At 42.6% G+C, this 18,986-nt stretch overlaps 1 protein-coding gene across 1 annotated transcript; it reads left to right on the forward strand.

The window, feature by feature from the left end:
- Window positions 1-1,825: 1,825 nt before the first annotated feature.
- Window positions 1,826-12,429, forward strand: LOC109465929 (transmembrane channel-like protein 3; the record flags this gene model as incomplete). Its single annotated transcript, XM_019763414.1, has 17 exons — window positions 1,826-1,952; window positions 2,163-2,178; window positions 2,416-2,562; window positions 4,123-4,198; window positions 4,345-4,426; window positions 4,970-5,076; window positions 5,369-5,467; window positions 5,826-5,965; window positions 6,185-6,332; window positions 7,812-7,991; window positions 8,450-8,614; window positions 9,068-9,196; window positions 9,400-9,467; window positions 9,584-9,823; window positions 11,756-11,881; window positions 12,084-12,162; window positions 12,319-12,429. Coding segments are annotated over exons 1-17 (2,040 nt in total), but the record flags the coding sequence as incomplete, so codon positions are not given.
- Between the last annotated feature and the right edge of the window lie 6,557 nt (window positions 12,430-18,986).

The following is an 18,986-nucleotide window of genomic DNA, read 5'->3' on the forward strand; positions in this document are numbered from 1 at the left end:
GGACCGGCGGAGGGTCCGCAGGATGAGCCGGGTAGAGGAGGGCGTGCTGAAGAAACTCCTACCTAAGGACGAAGAGAGTGACTGGTGCGTACGTGGTTAGTTGATAAGGTGCTCTCCTACATTTTAAACCCCTACGAGTGGGGTAAACATCATTGAAAACAGTCATTAATATTCTGTCTGCAAAAAGTCACAAGTTGCCCAAAACGATGCCTTTCACATGCATAGTAACAAAGGCCTTTCCTGCTTGGTCCAAAGACCACATGGCCGAAGGCTACCTCAAGACCAATTTCCTAGGGAATGCATTCGTGCAATTTTTGAAATTCTTTCAAAGCGATCGTAGTACTTACACAAATGCCTTCGCCCCTGAGGCGTCGCCAAAATGTTCTTTTATCGGTGTAAATTCCAAGCAACAGAAGAAAGTAAAGACTGTCTGAAATAGAATTGAACTGGTTACAGAATAAGCCATACGTCTGATGGCGGTTGACCGACAAAGGCAAGAGAGGCTTCAAAGATAGTTTTAATAACCCGTGACAAACGCGCAGTGAAAGGGCTTTCATCCTCAGGCCAGGCACCCTGTGATGAAAAATTTAGTACGATCGAATACATGATCCGTGTTTAAGGCATAAAGGAACTAACAGTGCTGGACTGTGGTGTCCAATTATTTTGGTGCCCTTGAACTCGTCCTGGTCAAAGCAACACTCATAAGGTACTATGTATTGTCCAAACGATAGGCCATTCCGTCTGTTGCCATGTGGGGAAAACCGTTGTAATCTCACGACTTTGAAAGCCCAGCTCCCGGGTTAGAAGTTTGTATCTATCAATCATGGGGCCACATTACGTGCTGCGATGTGCGGAGAGCTCCGTCAGGGCACGTTTTGTGGTTCGTCCTCAGTGATCTTTTCCTTCATGGAAGCAGAGATCTTTAAATCACAGCCTAACCGATCGATAAAGACATGGATGGGTCGTTTTGGTGATCTGAAAAAAAGGCCGAATAACGGGTTTCGTTTAACCTTTGAGATTAGGTAGACCTCTGGCATTAGTAGCAAACTTTGAAGAGAATTCCGTGAGTTAAAAGACTAACCACAACCTCGGCAGTCCCGAAAGTCCACGCCACTATTACAGCTCGTGACTGCTAGAGCGTGCGTGGATAGGTCGGGGGTATCCATTATACTGTCTGCCTTTTGTACACCTGAGCTGCGTGTTGGAGCCTTGGGCTTGTTATATAATTCATGTAGTCCACTCAAGTTATAGCAGTGACAGTCACCGTTGGAAGAAGGTACCACTTAAACGTGCGATGCAGCAATGGTATGGTTACCAAGTGGCCGTGAGTCCGTTACCACTCCCAGTCTTGAGCCAATATATCAGCATGTTAGTGTGGTGAGCACCTTGTCGTAGATGTTTGCCCTATTGTTTCCTGATAGAGGACTCAAGGACAAAGGGTTGGACGACCGTCCGAGGCGTGCCGCCGAACGATCAGTCCGGCAGGAGACCAGTTGGAACGCGTCCCATCCACTTTCGCAGAGAAAGGGGAGTTTTCAGGAAGCGAGCACGTTCTACCTTTGTGGGGATAAAACGCCTCAGCAGTGATGCAAGTGGATCATGGAGGGTAACAGCGCAACCAGAGTACTTCACCTCAACACTGATGGATGTTTTGCTTCAATGATATCGACGACCTTGTTGATACTTTAGGCTTAGAAAGTCCATTAACAAAAGAACAACACTCTGGAGATACGGAGTGTTCTAATGTAGTCTAAACAGTCTTTCGGAGACTTGGGATATTCCAGGATTGTAGGTTCGCCGGTACGTGGTTCGGGAGAGCGGCACTATGCCTGTCCTGGTCCCGCTGAACGTGAATGTCCGCTCGCTGGACCACCGACCGGCTCGCAAGTCCCACATTTCCATCCGGAGATGCCAGCGGGAGAACCTGGACTACCTCCGACGGAACTTCAGCTGCAAGAGCCGGTCGGTATAGTCTCGTAAAATAAGGCTTCAACCAAAATGACTGGCTTCAGTACGTTGAGATGAAGTCCTTTACAGAATATTATGATACCATTTTGTCTCTCAATAATTTGAATGCTAAATCTTTGCCGAGACAGTCTGCCTTATATTATTTGAAAAGACTTTTCCAGGTTTTGAAATGACGGGCTTGATGTTTTTCACAGCATTGAGCAATGTCAAGTCTGTTGAAAATAGTTTGTGCTGTACACAGTGTTGCAATTGACCAATGGAAGTTCTGGTGACAAATGTTTGTGTTGTGTACATATGGTGTTGGCCAATGAAAGTCCTGATCACAAATGTTTGTGTTGTATACATATGGTGTCGACCAATGAAAGTTGTGATGACAAATGTTTGTGTTGTGTACATATAGTGTTGACCAATGAATATCCTGATGACAAATGTCTGTGTTGTACCCAGGGACAGTGATGACGTGTTAAAACCCGGCGCCAGTGACGAAGACGCGACAGAAGAGGAGATTCTGGAGAACATCCAGAGACAGAAGGAGATCATCGCAGCCATCCGCAAACAGCCTTGGAGGATGAAGAAGAAACTCAAGACACTCAAGTAAGACTTTTCTAGTCTTTTTACAGCTCATCATTTTTCCACATATTAAATATATTGCTATATGTGCTACAGTTAAAGTAACGACATATTGACTCGAGACTCTGTTACACCTAAACACGAGGTACACAAAGAACCAACTTTGACCGCTTCAACTGTATCTGTATCTGTATAGCCGGTATAACCCCCCTTCGGCGTAACACACCAGCTTCGCAGGCACGCGGCGCGGCGGCAGCTGCTTATTCCATTCTCAAGCTAGCGACGCTCACGATTTTGTGAGGTCGACAAACGTTACAACTTGAAGCTAAACTATGACTGATGTTTGCTCCGCTAGATTTAATACCAGACTTAGCCCACGCCGTGATGTCCGTGAATTATTTAGGGCTAAGCGGAGTCCGTGCCAATATAATCATCAGGATGTTTGCTCAGAAGTTTATGACTTTGACCGAATACAATACAGATTTTATGACGTTCTCGGCCTTTATAAGTTCCTTCCCTCAAATTGAAGCCTGGATGATGGGATGATGAATTGGGCAATATTCAACAAGGGGAGGGAAGTGAGAAGTCAAAATGGGGTAGAGAAAGACGTGCTAGAAATTCCATAAAACAATATATTGTACTTAGCGTATGTATGGCGACATAAGACCTCCGGTCGCCTCCTTACCAAAGTTCTTTAAGACAAAAACATGACAAAACTTTACAATCTTCTTGCTAACAATGCTTCGCATCTGTTGCTATGAACGCAGGCTGCAGCAGTGTGATATGGTTCACATCTTGGCACAGATGCTAGAAAAGCTCATTGAAAGATTTGCTGTTTACTTGCTACACGGTGCTTTAGGACGGCTTAATCGTTGACCACAAATGTACCCCTTGGCACAGACCCAAGTTCGTCTCATAATAATCACACACGCCCCCTCCCCCTTTGGGAAATTCGCGTTGTATATTGTGACGCTCGTGTCAGGGAGACCAACATTTGATAAAGTATTACAGCAATGAAAGGCTTATGAGTTTTTGGTTTTATAGTCTTATGTCCTGACAAAAAGGATCGGTTCACATTAACCTATAGGATCCTGTCTCAGTCATAATCTTTAATTGCGACATAGTTGTTTTGTGATATCAAAATACATGTAGTATTTGTGACATGAAAAGTTATCAAACGCTGACTACCAACAAGCATAACGTAAAGAATCTTTCAGACCATATATTCGAATTGTACATGTTCTAGATTACTACATGGGAGATGGCAATTTTCTCTGAATGTTTTGACATACCGGTAGTCTCTCCCTCCCATACTCTACAAATTGCCGTATTTTCGATATTGTGTTCAATTTCATTTCACTGTCTTGAAGATTTGATTCATCACACTAATGTTATGGGTTCTGTTGGTACGCCAGCCATTTTCATTTTACGTCCACTGTACATTTTGTATTTGTTACGGTAACCTCAACCTGTGTTTATGTTTTTTTTTGTATCCTTATATATATACATTACGTGCTTTCCGTCCAATGCTCACTAATCCATGTGAATAAAAAATGAAATAAAATAAAATGTTTTGACACACAGAGTTGCCCAGGACTATCTTGAAAAGTACGAGGGGAAACTGTCCAAGAGCAGAGGGTACCAGGAGGCAACTGAAAGGGTATGTCTCTGTCAACACATTCATAAGATTACGGGATAGGAAATATCTACATGTCATTCGGTAGTGATTAGCCATTTTACAGTGATTTTGAACATGGCCTTTCATGGAAGTATCGTTAGTAACGTTTCGTTTGCTTGTTTTTGCAGGTTTGGAAGAAAATTAGGAGAGAGCTCGCCAACTTTGCCACATTCTTCATCCCATGGGACACCAGGATAAAAACAATAGAAAGTAAGAAAATATCTAGATTCATGTATTCCAAATTCAGAGATTTGACGTTGTGTCAGGCATGCATTTTAGTGTTGTTACTTTGCGAAACATCACAGAGACATTCCATAGTCACCATTTCTACTTAACTATATATGGAGTATTAATCTTTTCTTATGTGACTGACTGGCCATAAATACAATACTGTCAAGAGCCTAAGACCAGTAAATCAGAAATCGACAAATATCCCTAAATACCTTTTGAAAACACACCCGACAAGAAAACATGCAGTAGTACCCCATGTCAGAGATATGCGCAATGACTAATAACATCTTTAAACAAACGATTTGTCGTCGAGAGATGAAAAACGATGCATGCAATAGTGGTGCAGCTCTGTAAACTACCTCTGCGTGCGTTTTGTGGTGGATACAAAGTCAAGTGGAAATTGAAACGTCAGATTTATAGCGCATTGTCTGTGCTTTATTGTGAAAAGGTAACGGTTCTCGTAATTTCCCACATGATTTAGCCCATTCCAGGTCTCATATTCCGAAATTGCGTTGTTTTCAGGTTACTTCGGATCGGTGGTAGCGTCATATTTCATTTTCCTGCGGTGGCTGTTCTGGATAAACATCGCCCTGTCCATTTTGATGCTGTCATTTGTGGTTTTACCAGAGGTAAGTTAAGCGTGTGGGAAATAAATTCAGTTAAGATCTTAACTAAAATTGACAACATGCTATACCTTACTTTCTGCCATAGTGCTTTAAACATGAATATGACATTAATAATACAACAGAATTGTATTCTTCTGATATCTATAACATTTGACATTGACAGCTTAGCATCCTGTGTAACAGGCCGTAATATACCCCTGGCCAGAATATCCCTCGGTGTATTCTGGCCTGGGGTACATTTTGGCCGGTTAAACCTGGTTACATGTGGCCACAGAGTTTTCACCTATTTCCTCAGCTTCTGGTGGGTTTACCGTACGGCTCCTTACCGAGGAAGGCAGTACCGGAACCGGAAATGCACCGCGCAGAGAACATCGCGACTATTTGGGATTTTGGGGTACGAGTCAAGACTTACCTTTCTTGGAGTTTATTGCTTCAAATCGTCAAGTGGAATTTAAACAAAAAATTGAATAGATTGTTTCGAAGGAAAACATCTTGTTTTTGCTACGTTTCTGATCAGACTGTCTCTCACCATGGTAACTGGTGTTGGGTTACATAATGTTGCAATTCTATAGTAGGAGGGATTTAGACTCCTGTCACCATATATGTGAATGTCTTTGAGTAAGAGCAGACCATATGCGAAGGTAAACATTATGCATTTGCTTTGCAAATGTTACCTTTCTAGTTAGTCATTTTGTCTAGTACAAGACTTCCTTCCTTTTACGATAGCGACCTTTCCTTTCCTATGGCTACAGGGCTACATGAAGTTCTCAGTCCTGTTCTATGGTTACTATAGTAACCAGAAGTCCATCGGCAGTGGGTACCAGTTACCGCTGGCGTACTTCCTGACCGGGATCGGCATCTTTGTCTACAGCTTCGCCGTCATTCTCAGAAAGTCAGTTCCGCATTTTCTAAATTACTCCAGGGGGCCATATACTGGCGTAGTCTTATTTCGAACGACATGCCTGTAGGTATATCTTAGAATATCTTATCTATGTTGAAAAACATTGTCAATTCATCAACGTAAATGCTTAATCGGTGTGTTAAGTAACAGTCATAATCGCTGTCCTACCGTTGTCTGGATGAGTAAGTTACTCTTCCCTGTGTTATAAAGGATGGCGAAGAACTCCCGCATGGCGAAGCTGTCTACCGAAGACGACCAGTTCACGTTCTGCTGGAAGGTGTTCTGTGGGTGGGACTACCTGATCGGACAGTCGGACACCGCCGATAACAAGTTTGCCGCCATCTCCACTGGAATCAGGGTGCCACGAATTTCGTTATTGCCTCCGAGACGCATTTCAGTTATACTACGAAGGCCCACAACGACGATAACAACGACAGGGTTCACCTTAGTTTCTTAGGCGACGAAATGGTTTGCGTAGGCGTCGAAAGTTGTCGTTGAGGGCCTGCGTACGATATTCACAATTTCTGTTTTTTCTGATTGCAATTTTAAAAGTTTAAATTTTGTCATCTAATTGATGGTTTTCGCTTCCCAAATAGGAGGCTATACTTGAAGAAGAGGAAAAGAATAGAGACGAAAGAAGGTTTAGTAGAATAATGTTCTGTGCAATTGTGTCATCTACCTCTCTTTTACTGACTTTCCTTTTTTGAAATATTCAGTGATGCACTTGGCTATCTCTTTACACCTTAATCACTTGTTTTCTCCCCCTGTGTAAAATGTCTTCCTGGCCATACTCCATGAACTGACAGTATGAAAGAAAAGTAAGTAGACATCCCTCAGCATACATCTTCTCTACGTTAATCATCTTATAGATAGGACGTAATGGGGTTCAAAATTAAACCGGAGATAACGACCAAATTTAGGCACAGCTACTAGAGGACACCCCCAGTCTCTTTTGGTTACAATTCTAAATGCCCCTATTTTTTAGAATGTCTAATATAATGCCATTTCTTGTTGAGTTTTGGGGAATTTGAGCCGTACATTAAAGTTACGAAAATGATCAAGATTATTATCAAATGCGTATTCTTTCTCTTAAGCACGGGAAATGTATAACTCTGATGCTGAAAACGCCTTTCTGGCTTGACTACACGTACTTGAGGCTGTTTGAAGTGGTGATAGCAATACTTCCGTTCTGTTGACGTGATCTGTTGTAGATGCCTGATCCTGATCCTCCGGATCCTGGCGAACTTCCTGATCGTGATCCTGCTGGCCGGGAGCGGGTACGCGATCCAGCTGGTGGTGGAGAGGTCCGAGCAGTTCGAGAAGATGGACCAGGCCCTGCTCAACTGGTGGGAACAGAACGAGGTGAGCATGCAAATTAGCAGGATGACATTCGCCAGAAGCTTTCATCCAAATTGATTATGATGCCGCAATGTTATTGGTCAGTCAACAAGTTTTACTTTGACATTACTCTTGCTTAATACATTAAAGGATTTTTCACACTGTGGTTTATGCCAGGTTCTTAAGTATAGGATAAGGCATTGTGCCACCATTACCCTTCAAGTTTGTAATCTCCAAGAAGATCCAAGGGTGGCCAAAGAAATGGATTCGCCTTGGGTGGCTACTAGACCCTCTATGGCGAATGGATACTGACTGGCCAATTTGATACTGTCTTTTACTACTCTAGGATCTACTTGGAGATTGTAAAGTTTGTTCTGTCATAATAATGAGGTGTTTTGGCCTGAGGATTTATCTTTACAAAGACATGTATGAAGCATTTCCTACTAAGTACCAGATGTTGTAATGCTACAACTTCAACTATAACGTCTTTTTCCTGTAGGTCTCCATGGTAGTGTCTATCATCACCATGGTATTCCCTGTGTTCTTCGACCTGATTGGTCAGATGGAGAAGTACCACCCCCGCGTCATGCTGCAGTGGCAGCTGGCCCGGATCATGGTTCTGAACCTGGGGAACCTCTACACGCTCATGATCGCGCTCTTCAAGAAGGTCAACAACCTGGTGAGTTGTAATTCTGCAGGTTTTGCTTTAGAATTCTACATAATATTTTTCCATCATATTTCATGCATGATAGACAGAAGCATCCGAAACACAGATGACGTATTTTGTGTTTTTACAAAATATCACAAAGTTGTCATCTATTGACTGTGCAGGAATCTTGAGATTTGTGAAATCGTACTAGTATTTTTTCCGAGGATTTTTGTCATTTGTCGTGCTGTTTTCTGGTACTTAGGCTGAAGAGGCAAGGAAAGCCAGGGTAGCTCTGGACACTCTGCACCAGGTGTCCGAGGTAGGTAAAGCTAAAGCTGCTTACATTCCTCTGAAAATCGACAACCGTATAGGTCAAATGTCGGCAATCTACATGTACGTCTACCTTAATACAAATAGTATGAAAGGGTGCAATTTTTGGTAACGCCTCAAGAACAGAGCCTAAAGCATACCTTTGTTCCTATTGTCAGAACGCCAGCTGGGCTCTGCAGAACGTGACGGCCTCAGGCATGATACAGGAGATCCTGCAGCTAGACGAGCACATGCTGGAGACCGCGAACGACACGCAGGTGGTGGACACCCTCACCAGGCTGGCGGGGATCAAGGAGCAATGCTGGGAAACCATCGTGGGACAGGTATATGCATGCTCACACTGAACTGTGAACTGCATCTCGCTTTTATCGTCAAAAAAATGCCAATTTGATAATGAAAATTATCAAACTGTTCTCCAACTCAAGGAAAGTGACTCACCAGGAATTTCCGACCGAATCACTCGGTCTTCATCTGCTTTCTGACCCGAGTGCTGTAGACACATGACTTTTACCCACATAAGATGTCAATACTGGGTCAAAGTTCGTCGGAAGTCGGTACCGCCCCCCGTCCTGGTTGAGCAAAGGTTGGTATGCCCTGATGTAAAAGTCACGTGTCTATAGCACTCGGGTCAGAAAGCTGAAGAAGACCGAATGATTTGGTCGAAGATTCGTGGTGAGTCACTTTTCTTGAGTTGGAGAACAGATGAACTTTCATGCTAGTATGCCAATTTGATGACACACCTTTTCAAAATCTTCGTCCTGTTCCATCTTTCGCAGGAGATGTACAAGTTGTCGGTGTTTGACATGATCGCCACCCTGGTGACTACCATCATTGTGGACTTCCTCCGGGGGCTGTTTGTGAGGTTTGCTAACTACTGCTGGTGCTGGGACCTGGAGGCCAAGATTGTAAGTGGGAATAACCAGTTGTTCTTAAATATTAAATAGATTCAACCTAATTCATTTAAAAGGCAACTTTTCCTACTGGGCTCCCAAAAAATAAAAAAAAAGAACAGTTTAACAGAGTTTGAGGCAAAACAAAGTTCCGTTGAGCAATGGGCAGGACGTATGTCGATAGATGATTCATATCAATGGCTCTCCCTTTATTCCAGCCGGGCTATGGGGAATTCGGGGTTGCAGAAAACGTGCTACACCTCATCTACAACCAAGGAATGATCTGGTATACGATTCTTTCTTTCTCACTCTGTTGATACAATTGCTTTTGCCCTTTGGATATTTCCGGTAGGAGAAGGCTATTGTTGAGTATTTTCATTACTGTAGTTCCCTCCTCTACAGGATGGGGGCGTTTTTCGCACCCTGCCTTCCTGTCCTGAACGTCCTGAAGTTGATCGCCCTGATGTACCTGCGGAGCTGGGCAGTCATCATGTGTAACACGCCTCACCAGCGGGTCTTCCGCGCCTCCAGGTCCAACAACTTCTACTTCGTCCTGCTGCTCATCATGCTGTTTCTCAGCATGCTCCCAACGGGCTACGTCATGGTGTCTATAGAACCTTCCAGGAACTGTGGACCGTTTAGGTAAACCCCGTCAACTTAGTACTATAGAACCTTCCAGGAACTGTGGACCGTTTAGGTAAACCCTGTCAACGTAGTACTATAGAACCTTCCAGGAATTGTGGATCATTTAGGTTAGGCATAGCTCTTGTGATAATTAACACTGAGTTTTGTCAGTAAAATCTTAGTTACGTTTGGGACCGTATCCTTCCCACTGCAGTGCAGCGCCACTTAGCAGCAGGAAGTAAACTGCATTGCCGTCAAATGAATCTGCTTGGAGATTACAGAAATACTTTTTTATTTTTTATTTTTTTTATTTTTTTTTTTTATTTGCATGTTCATGCCCATGGGGCTAAATGCATACATCAGAAAGTGATGTTACATGTACATCAATCTGAGTAACATGATACATAAGATACAAGAATAACAGAATAACAGAATGACGTAACGTCTTAACAACTACTAGTCAGAGAATAAACTAAACTAAGCCTTAAGGATTTCTTCTCTCTTTTTAAAGCAAGTGGAGATAAACTCACAAAGTTTTTCTATTGTATGGTCATTACTGGTGGACATGAGATGACTGAATACCTCTTTCTTTGTTCTACCTTTATACAGTTTGTCTAAGTGGATTGTTCTAAATAGTGTGTCACGTTCAATATCAAACAATTTACAATCAAGTACAAAATGTATTTCATCTTCTACACTACCAGAGTTACAAACCTTACAGAGTCTATCTTCTACAGGAGTCCGGTTATGTCTGCCGGTTTCTATGTGTAAATTATGGTCACTAATTCGTAGTTTTGACATGGTCCGGCGATGCTCGGGATTTGGGATACTTAGGTATTTTTCTTTATTATATGTAACTTTGAACAGTTTGTATGTTCTTAATTTGTTGCCTTGGTTGTTTCCTCGGCCGTTTGAATTTAATTCAGAATAGAATTTCTGTATAAAAATATCTTGTAGTCTTTTCTTAAAATCAAGTGAATAAGCAGACAAGTTCAGACTGTTGTTTGTAAATAGAAAGGCGTAACCGGACTCCTCTAACATTTTTCTTACATTAGACAGCCAGCAGGGTACATGTTGTCGATCTAGGTCTTTTTGGACGATAAAAGCTTCATATTGCAAACTATTTGTGTCTACGTTACTAACTAATCTACAGTAATAATTATATAGTCTGCAATAAGCTTCTATCCATAGGGGGAAACGGCCGAGCTCAGCTCTGCTGGCAAGATTACTGGCATTTCTTTTCACTCCCAGAATAAATTTACAAAATTTTAAGTGTGCAAGTTCTATAGGGGAGCTGTCGTTCAAATTATTATTACACCAGACATCCGCACCGTACAACAATATTGGGGCAATACATGAATCAAATAGTTTACAGTATATAGGAATTGAAGATTTAGTATCACCAAGAGTAGTTCTGATACTAAACAGCGCTCTCAGGGCCTTTTTTTGTAATACTTTCATGGCGGGGTTAAAGCTACATCCCGCTGTAAATACAACCCCAAGGTAAGAATATGATGGTACTATCTCTATAGTGCTTCCTGAAAGCTGAAATTTTAGGTTTGAAAATATATGACCTTTTTTGTTGAATATTACAATCTTCGTTTTTGTAAGGTTGATAGATAATTTCCATTTTTGACAGTACTGCCCAAGTATATCAATCGCTTGTTGTAATCCCTGTGGACTCTCTGACAACAGCACGATGTCATCTGCATAAAATAAGCTTGTCACTTTTGAAGAATTCAACACAGGAGCATCTAAGTATTCTGTGTTTAGATGGTTTATGGCATCACTTATATACATGTTAAATAAGCAGGGGCTGAGCACGCAGCCCTGCCGGACACCAATTTCAACGGGGAAACTTTACTAACGAAAATCAGTCGCAGGAGAATACTCTTGGATGTGTGTTATACACTATATTTATAACAGATTTTCTATGCTGTGTATTTGCAGCGGCAGGCGGCGGATGTTTGACATCATCCCGGACACGGTAAGGGAGCAGTTCCCGGCCTGGCTTACCACCGTCCTCAGCTACATGAGCACTGCCGGGGTCATCCTGCCCGTCTTCATGCTTCTCGTGTGGGTAAAGTTAACATTACTACATACAAAGGCTGATGTTTTGTGATGTCTACTGCGCTGTGTGAATTTATGTTGTTTGCCGCCAGGTGGCCGTTTCTAAAATGGCATATTGGGTTCCAAAGTTGAAATCATTATTACCTCTCTATCTTTGATTGTTGTTGTTGTTCATATTAAAATGTACTTTTTATTCTATGTCATTTAGAATGGCGATTTACTATCTACAGTCGTTGGTTCGATCGTACAAAGAGGCCAACAACGATCTAAGGATACAGCTACAATACGTGAGTCTTCATTTTGTTTTCTTACCTTGCCCACTACCTTACACGCCACAGTATTTTTGACATTTTAAGCTAGTACAATTCGAATGACAGTATAGATTAGATAGAGAAAATCACAATTATGTCTTATCAATTGTATCGAACATCTCTTTATTAAAGGAAAGGACGGAAGGAAAAAAGAAAGTTTACGAAATGTCGGCGGCTAAGAACGACCAGAGTGACGGCTCGGGATCCAGTCACGTCAGGTCAAGACACAAGGCCCAGGTCCCGAACGGTCGCCTTCCCCCGGGCACACCTCTGCCGAGGTTCGGGCCCAAGGCCGGGTCCCGAGGGCCCGGGGGATCCGTCGGGTTCCAAAGGGCATTCTCACCTCAAGTCAGGTCTGTTGGCACCTCTGAAGTGATTCTTTCTTGTAAAGTGTGTATGATTGGTCCGTCTTTGATATGATAACCATACTTTCTATTTATTATAATACTGCAGGAAAATGCACCAAATGAATGTGAGGTGTTTTGCAGTAAAAGTGGTATTAATTCTTGCTATTCCATTCCTGTGGAAAAACAGCTTTTCGAATTCTCTCAAAACATGAGGATGGAGAGATTATTTCAAACACCTGTTCCTCAGGTTCCTTCCCGTGAGGCAGTACGTCAACCCGTACGAAGGCGTGATCCTGACCCCCCACCACCAGCAGATGGTACAGTCCCAGCCGCACCAGCGGTTCCGCCGGGTGCAGTACAACCCGCAGCCGGGCACCAGGCTGGTGGCCGTCCCCATGGGCCACACGGCGGGCAGGGGGCCACAGCCGCATCCACAGCAGCATCCACAGGCGCCTCCTGGCGGATTCGCCCAGCAAAGGCAAGGACCACCTGTCTTAAATGTGTCAAAAAAAGCAAACAATTGAATAGACATTATCATGAAGATATTTTATTTTTGAAAGTTCATTCCTTAAAATAAAATTACAAAGACTGGAGATGTACTGTCGAAATTTTGAGTCCAGTTTCTTATTTGTATTGGAAATAACAATTTAAAATTGTTTCATAATAAAGATATTTTGTAATCGAACGCAGAAATGAAGATCTAAGCATTAGGATCGATCTGCATAAGCTGGCTAAATCGTGCTTCCAGTAGCCCTCCCAATGGTCAGAGCTTGTTTGGAATAGAACCATGAAGAGTTAGAGTTTTTGTGATAAAGACTGCATCTGACTATCGTTTCTCCACATTTCGTTTTCCTCAGACGAATGACGACAGGAAGGCTGTCCGCTCGAGGGGCCGCCTCCATTCTCGTTCCCGAGGGCTACCAGCTGGTACAGGTCCATGCGGACGCTGGGGACGAGGCTCCCTCCTCACAGGAGACATCCTTCGTAGACGAGGACTTCGACAGTATCGGCTAGGGGTGCAAATAACGCTCCTAGCGGCCCACACGGGAAACGCAGTGAGAGATGCAATGTGTAATACAGACTACGTGTAGACTTCATTGAACGCAAAGGGCTCAGATCACAAGAAACTCTTACATAATGTTTGTTTGATTTGCCTGTACATCGCTTTAAGCTCATTTCTTCTAATACAAGTCACTGTAAATACATGTCGTGCTGCACTGCTCCGCTAGGGGTGTTGTGTCATCTTCCCAAAAGATTATGAATGTAGATTTCGACTATTATATACGTTTACAATTCAAAGTAACTCGATTAAAAAAAGATAAAAAGGAAAGGAAAGAGAAATGTATTTTTTCTATATCCGAACAAAGCGAACGGAGCCAGAAAATATACTACAACACATAGACCAAATCATGTCATCTATAAAAAAGATACTTGCATAGCTTATGTCTTGTTGTTATTCTTACATATATTGAAGAGACGCATGAGAAATTTGATGAAATAAAACTTTGGAGACGAATATTTTGTCTGATTTCATTTCGCTACCATTTGCACTTTATTTTAGTCCAACTTGGTGCATATCAAATTGTCACGTACACTCACTTGCCATGTGAATGTACGTAGCACTTACGTACATAGTATAGCTTGTATCAATGTTCACACGTACGTGCTAATCAGGTATCTGTCTTCTTTATCTCCGTGGAATTATCAAGACCTCACCGCAAATATGGATATAGCCAATGAGCTAAATATGGATGGATATCAGGATGGCACATGAACCTTCAGACAGCCACAGTTCCCGAGTGAACGCCGTAATTGTAGCCAGGCCATTTCACAAAATTCATCATCATCTCCGACAAGAGATGTTCCCATCCGGCCCGGGCTGGAGTCCAATTACGGATATTATTACCCTCTAATGCCCCGTTTTACTTAGAATCAATCTGCGGCTTAACGATCACGGCGACGGGAGGAGGAACAAAATCAATACCGTCAGACAGATAAGGAACAACCTGGCCAGCTGACAGGGAATCACACCACTCATCACCGTGTAGGAAACTGAGGAAGAAGCCAAACTTGTTTAGATCATAGATGGACACTATGATAAAGGCCCCTACGTAAGGCCCCCTTCCTGTATTCAAAACGACGTTTTTAAAATAATGCAGCATCGTAGACGTATTTAAGTCAATTTAGGTACCATTTTTGAAACGATTTTTTGACACGAAAATGATGCCATAGACACTTATCTGTTGGATTATCACAAGTACAGCAATTTCTGTTATGATGGGGGCTTGATCATATGTATTGTATCCCTTTGCTGTCTGCCTGGATGTGACTTTGATTCCGGTGATTTTGCCACTGATGGGAGGGTACCGGTTGGAGTGAATGACTGGTACGTCGTTGCCATCTCCCTGCAAATCTTTACAAATGATATAGTGATAATCATCTATCAAAATAGAATGATGATTGACATAAAGTAAGGCCGCAAGTAATGCTTTATGGTTGGTCTTTTTATGGTACGCCAAACATGTAACATATAAACGGGGCTTAACATTCACAGAAACAAGACGAAAAGTTTATTCCGGGTTCTTTTTAACCCCACGCAAAGCATATGGTGCATGTACGGCTAAAACGTGAAATGATGCTACGATCTATTCCCCTTGTGGGTTAAACTTGAAGTTCAAGGCACTATTGGACAATCTTGGCCTGTAAGAAAATGTTTGCATATCTAGCTCAAATTTTACATTTCAATTTGTCGACAACAATCGTTCACCAATCGTAAATATCAGGACAGCCATTCCTTTTACTGGCTAAATCCTGCAGGTAGATGATGTTGACCTCTTGTTGCCCAAACACGTCATACACACACAGGATAATGTCACAAAATCCCCTCCCTACATAAGGTTCACACATGATGTATTGACCCACGTAATCGAAAATCAATTTCCCGAAAACGTGTATTTATGAGGGCAGGGTAAAAAGTATTTCGCAAGTGCGCTCGTGTAACGTAAATCGCGGCCATTGCACCCTGAGGATTTAGCGTAATGTTATTGAGGCTTTACGCCTACAGGCTTCCTTTATTACAGGAAATTATATATTGGAGATCAGAAAGGAGTTAGTCGTGTAGTTTAGAATTACAACAAAATGCCGTCTAAATCCATTGCCGTACATACGAAGCGAAGAAAGGACTATATTATCATTAAGTTTCACGTCCTGAAAAAAGTCAGAGAATAGGTGAATGCATGTACGTGCCTTGGCACATGTAGACACGTTCATACACCTGTTTTATTGATATTATGGTATAGGCGTGTAATAAAGTCATCGCTGTAGCGAAATAAAAGCATATGTCGCGCAATGAAGTTTATTAGATGTGAAAAACAGCAGTTGCGATCAATTACACGGGCTCAGGTGGCGGCCGACACGCCGGTGGCCAGACGCCCAGCTCCCCGTGACTCCAATCAGTCGGCTACACTTCCGTACCGCACGGTACAAATCATATGACACACGGGGGGAGACACCTTATGCTATTACTGCCTGTCTGTGGCACTACATGTGTCGTTGTGTGTTCTTTCACTCGGTATCATCAGCATGACAGTTCTGTAAAAGAGTTTTACTAGTCTACTACGACTAATAGACATATTGCCGATCAACACGTCGCTTCGGTGAAGGTTAGACATCAAGGTAACAAGACACGCCAAAAACAGTTACTCAAGCAACTGGATATGATTTTGGAAACGGTCAGACGATTCAGGTAGCATCCACTACCTTTCGACAGTGACACTAGAGACTGCAGGAGAATGGCAGGTTTATAAGTACGAACTATTGATTGATATGCAAATAAGTGAAGACAAATTTGTATTGCTGATCAATAGAATCGATAGTCGGCTGAATCTCCTAGCAGATGTATCGTAAGATCCAGCTCCATTTTCCTGTCATGCGCCCGTTTTAGCGGCATTTAGTAATTTAGGTTTTCTAGAAGGTACTCGTAATACAAAAACTTCAACATGATACATCATTCTTTAGACATGAGTCTTGGCTTCAAATTATAAATTTGAATCTACCATATTGCAACAGTGGGCATTCTTCTCCAGATGACGTCATACGGGCTTAAATCAGCTTCTTGTGATTGGATTTTGTAGAACGCGGATGAAAAATTAGCGGGAAGTTAATCGTCGATGTAACATATATCTTGGTACGAACATTCTTCATATCAACACTTCCGACTGAATACAGGAGATTGCCCATTTTTCTTGTGGCTCAGATCCAGACATGGCTCTTATGCTTTATCCATGTGTCAAGTTTCACACGTTCGATAAGTGTATTGCACAATGATGTTTTCGTCAATCGTAGCCATTTTAGAAATTGGTTTGGTGGAGGCCTAGGAGGCTCAAGCAAGCATCGGTGAAAAATGCAGTGGACTTCTGAAATAGGTATGTTTTGTTTAATAACTAGATATCATTGCGAAATAAAGAAATATACTTGCTTAAGCTTAGATTCCTTTAGATAGTAACTTACCCAGCAGTTGCTGTTGGATGTAATAAAGTATACATCATTATCATTTTCCCTGTGTTCAAACATTAATATTTTCACAGCGAGGGCACATGGTCTTTCTAAAAGCTTCCAGTGTAAGGATATCGTGGGACATGTCCTGAGGGTACTCGGGACAGATTAACACAGGTGTATCGGCTAATCGAATCGGTTGTAGTTATCTTTACGGTGAAAGGACTTCGTTTAGAACCTCCCACAGCCGCCAGAAATACAGCATTCCCGATATCTTGTACTTACTATTACCGATGCGGGTGATTTGCCGACGGTGCGGTATTCACCCCCCCCCCCCTGTTGGTGGGCTCAACAAGCTCCATTATACACGGCATCTTCGTCGCGGTTCGCGGGCTGCAACCAGATATCTGTGTCAAAACAATTGTTCCGCCCTGTACGGGTGAAATATTGATATCTCAATTTTAATATCGAATTTTGGAAATGAGCTGCTCGACAGAAAGGTTGCTGCTGAATAGGCGTTGACCTTTTAATTGACCTCTGAGTTGACATCGGAGACATTTGACCCCGTGCACTTTTTAGACTGCCTCCTCTAGTGTGTTGGGGAGAGACCCGGCTTTGTACGGGGCTATGAACGGTCAGCTTCAGATGCTATAAATTACCGTTAAAATTCAAATTACGTTTTATAACGGTTTAAAGCTCAGTGGCCTGATCCCTTCGACACTGTTGAGGCCCACAAGTAGATCATGCTATCCATTGGTTGTGTTTTCGTATCTTCCGTGTTCAAATGTGGACATATCCTTTGATGCAACGTTTCGAGTGATTGGTGGATGCACCAGGGCCGAGTTGAGCCTTACAATGGGAAACACAGGTGCGTGGATTCATCCTCCAGGTCGTGATAATTTTGGGCCCCTAGTTAGAAATAGCTTTACTAGCTTTACTTCATCAATCGAACAGTTTCTCGTCGTTAGCTTCCGTCTGCTCAGATACTTGAAGTTGCTTCTCATCAACCACTATCGGAGCGGATTTTAACTAAGCAGGATGGTACCCGAATTAGCAGATTCTTTGACTATGATCACTTTAATATACAACCATCTTAAAACTGTATGTGTATGTTAGACAACATCACATCATAATTGTTGCCAACGAAAGCCACGAAAAGGTATTCTTGAAGTCTGACCATTTCAGGACCACAGCGGATTTTCTCATTTTAGGTAAATGAACAGCCTTGATGTGATCTACAATCATGAGATCTTTGCTGATGATATCACGTTACAAAGTGTAAATTGAGATGGTACTTAACATTCAGTACGCATTTGGAAACTGTTTAATATCACAAGAATCGCGGAGAAGCGCGCGCATTATGCTAAAGCCCGCCCTGAGATGCCCTGATGCAGTAAACTACCTGGAGGAGCCCTGACCTCTCCGTTCCCAGGTGTCCCACTAAAGACACACCTGCTGTCAGAAGTCTTCAGGGCAGCTCTTCTTCACATCTTCCATCAGTGGACTTTTCTAACGGCTCCCTGTAGGCCCATCTACAGCATGCTTCGGATCAGCAAATCTCTATCCGTGCTTGTGTAGTCTATACATCTTTATTGATGAATGTCGCGTCATTAGACACATTGAGTACCCTCTGTACGGTATCGGTACCACAAAGGAAAGGTAGTTACTATCTTCTGCCTCTGAAATCCCATCCAGGCACGTGTGACAAAGTCAAAGGTCAAGATCAAACGCAAACGCAACATCCCCGAAGCTGTTATGTACACGTGGGAATTGAACAGGTCCAATTTTCACTAACATGTTGATGCGAACTTAGAATTGGACTTGTTCCAGTCACAGCAGTCTGGGGGAAAATATGGCAAGCTGCGCGGCATCTTTTTCACCAAGTCGGTGCCTTTATGCCAAGCTATTAATCAAGCCGCCCGTTTACACAGTGGTGTTCCGTACGTCGTAAACCCAGTG

The sequence above is a fragment of the Branchiostoma belcheri genome, unplaced genomic scaffold (genome assembly GCF_001625305.1).
Source record: "Branchiostoma belcheri isolate BF01 breed outbred unplaced genomic scaffold, Haploidv18h27 scaffold16, whole genome shotgun sequence".
In the NCBI taxonomy this organism is placed as follows: domain Eukaryota; kingdom Metazoa; phylum Chordata; class Leptocardii; order Amphioxiformes; family Branchiostomatidae; genus Branchiostoma; species Branchiostoma belcheri.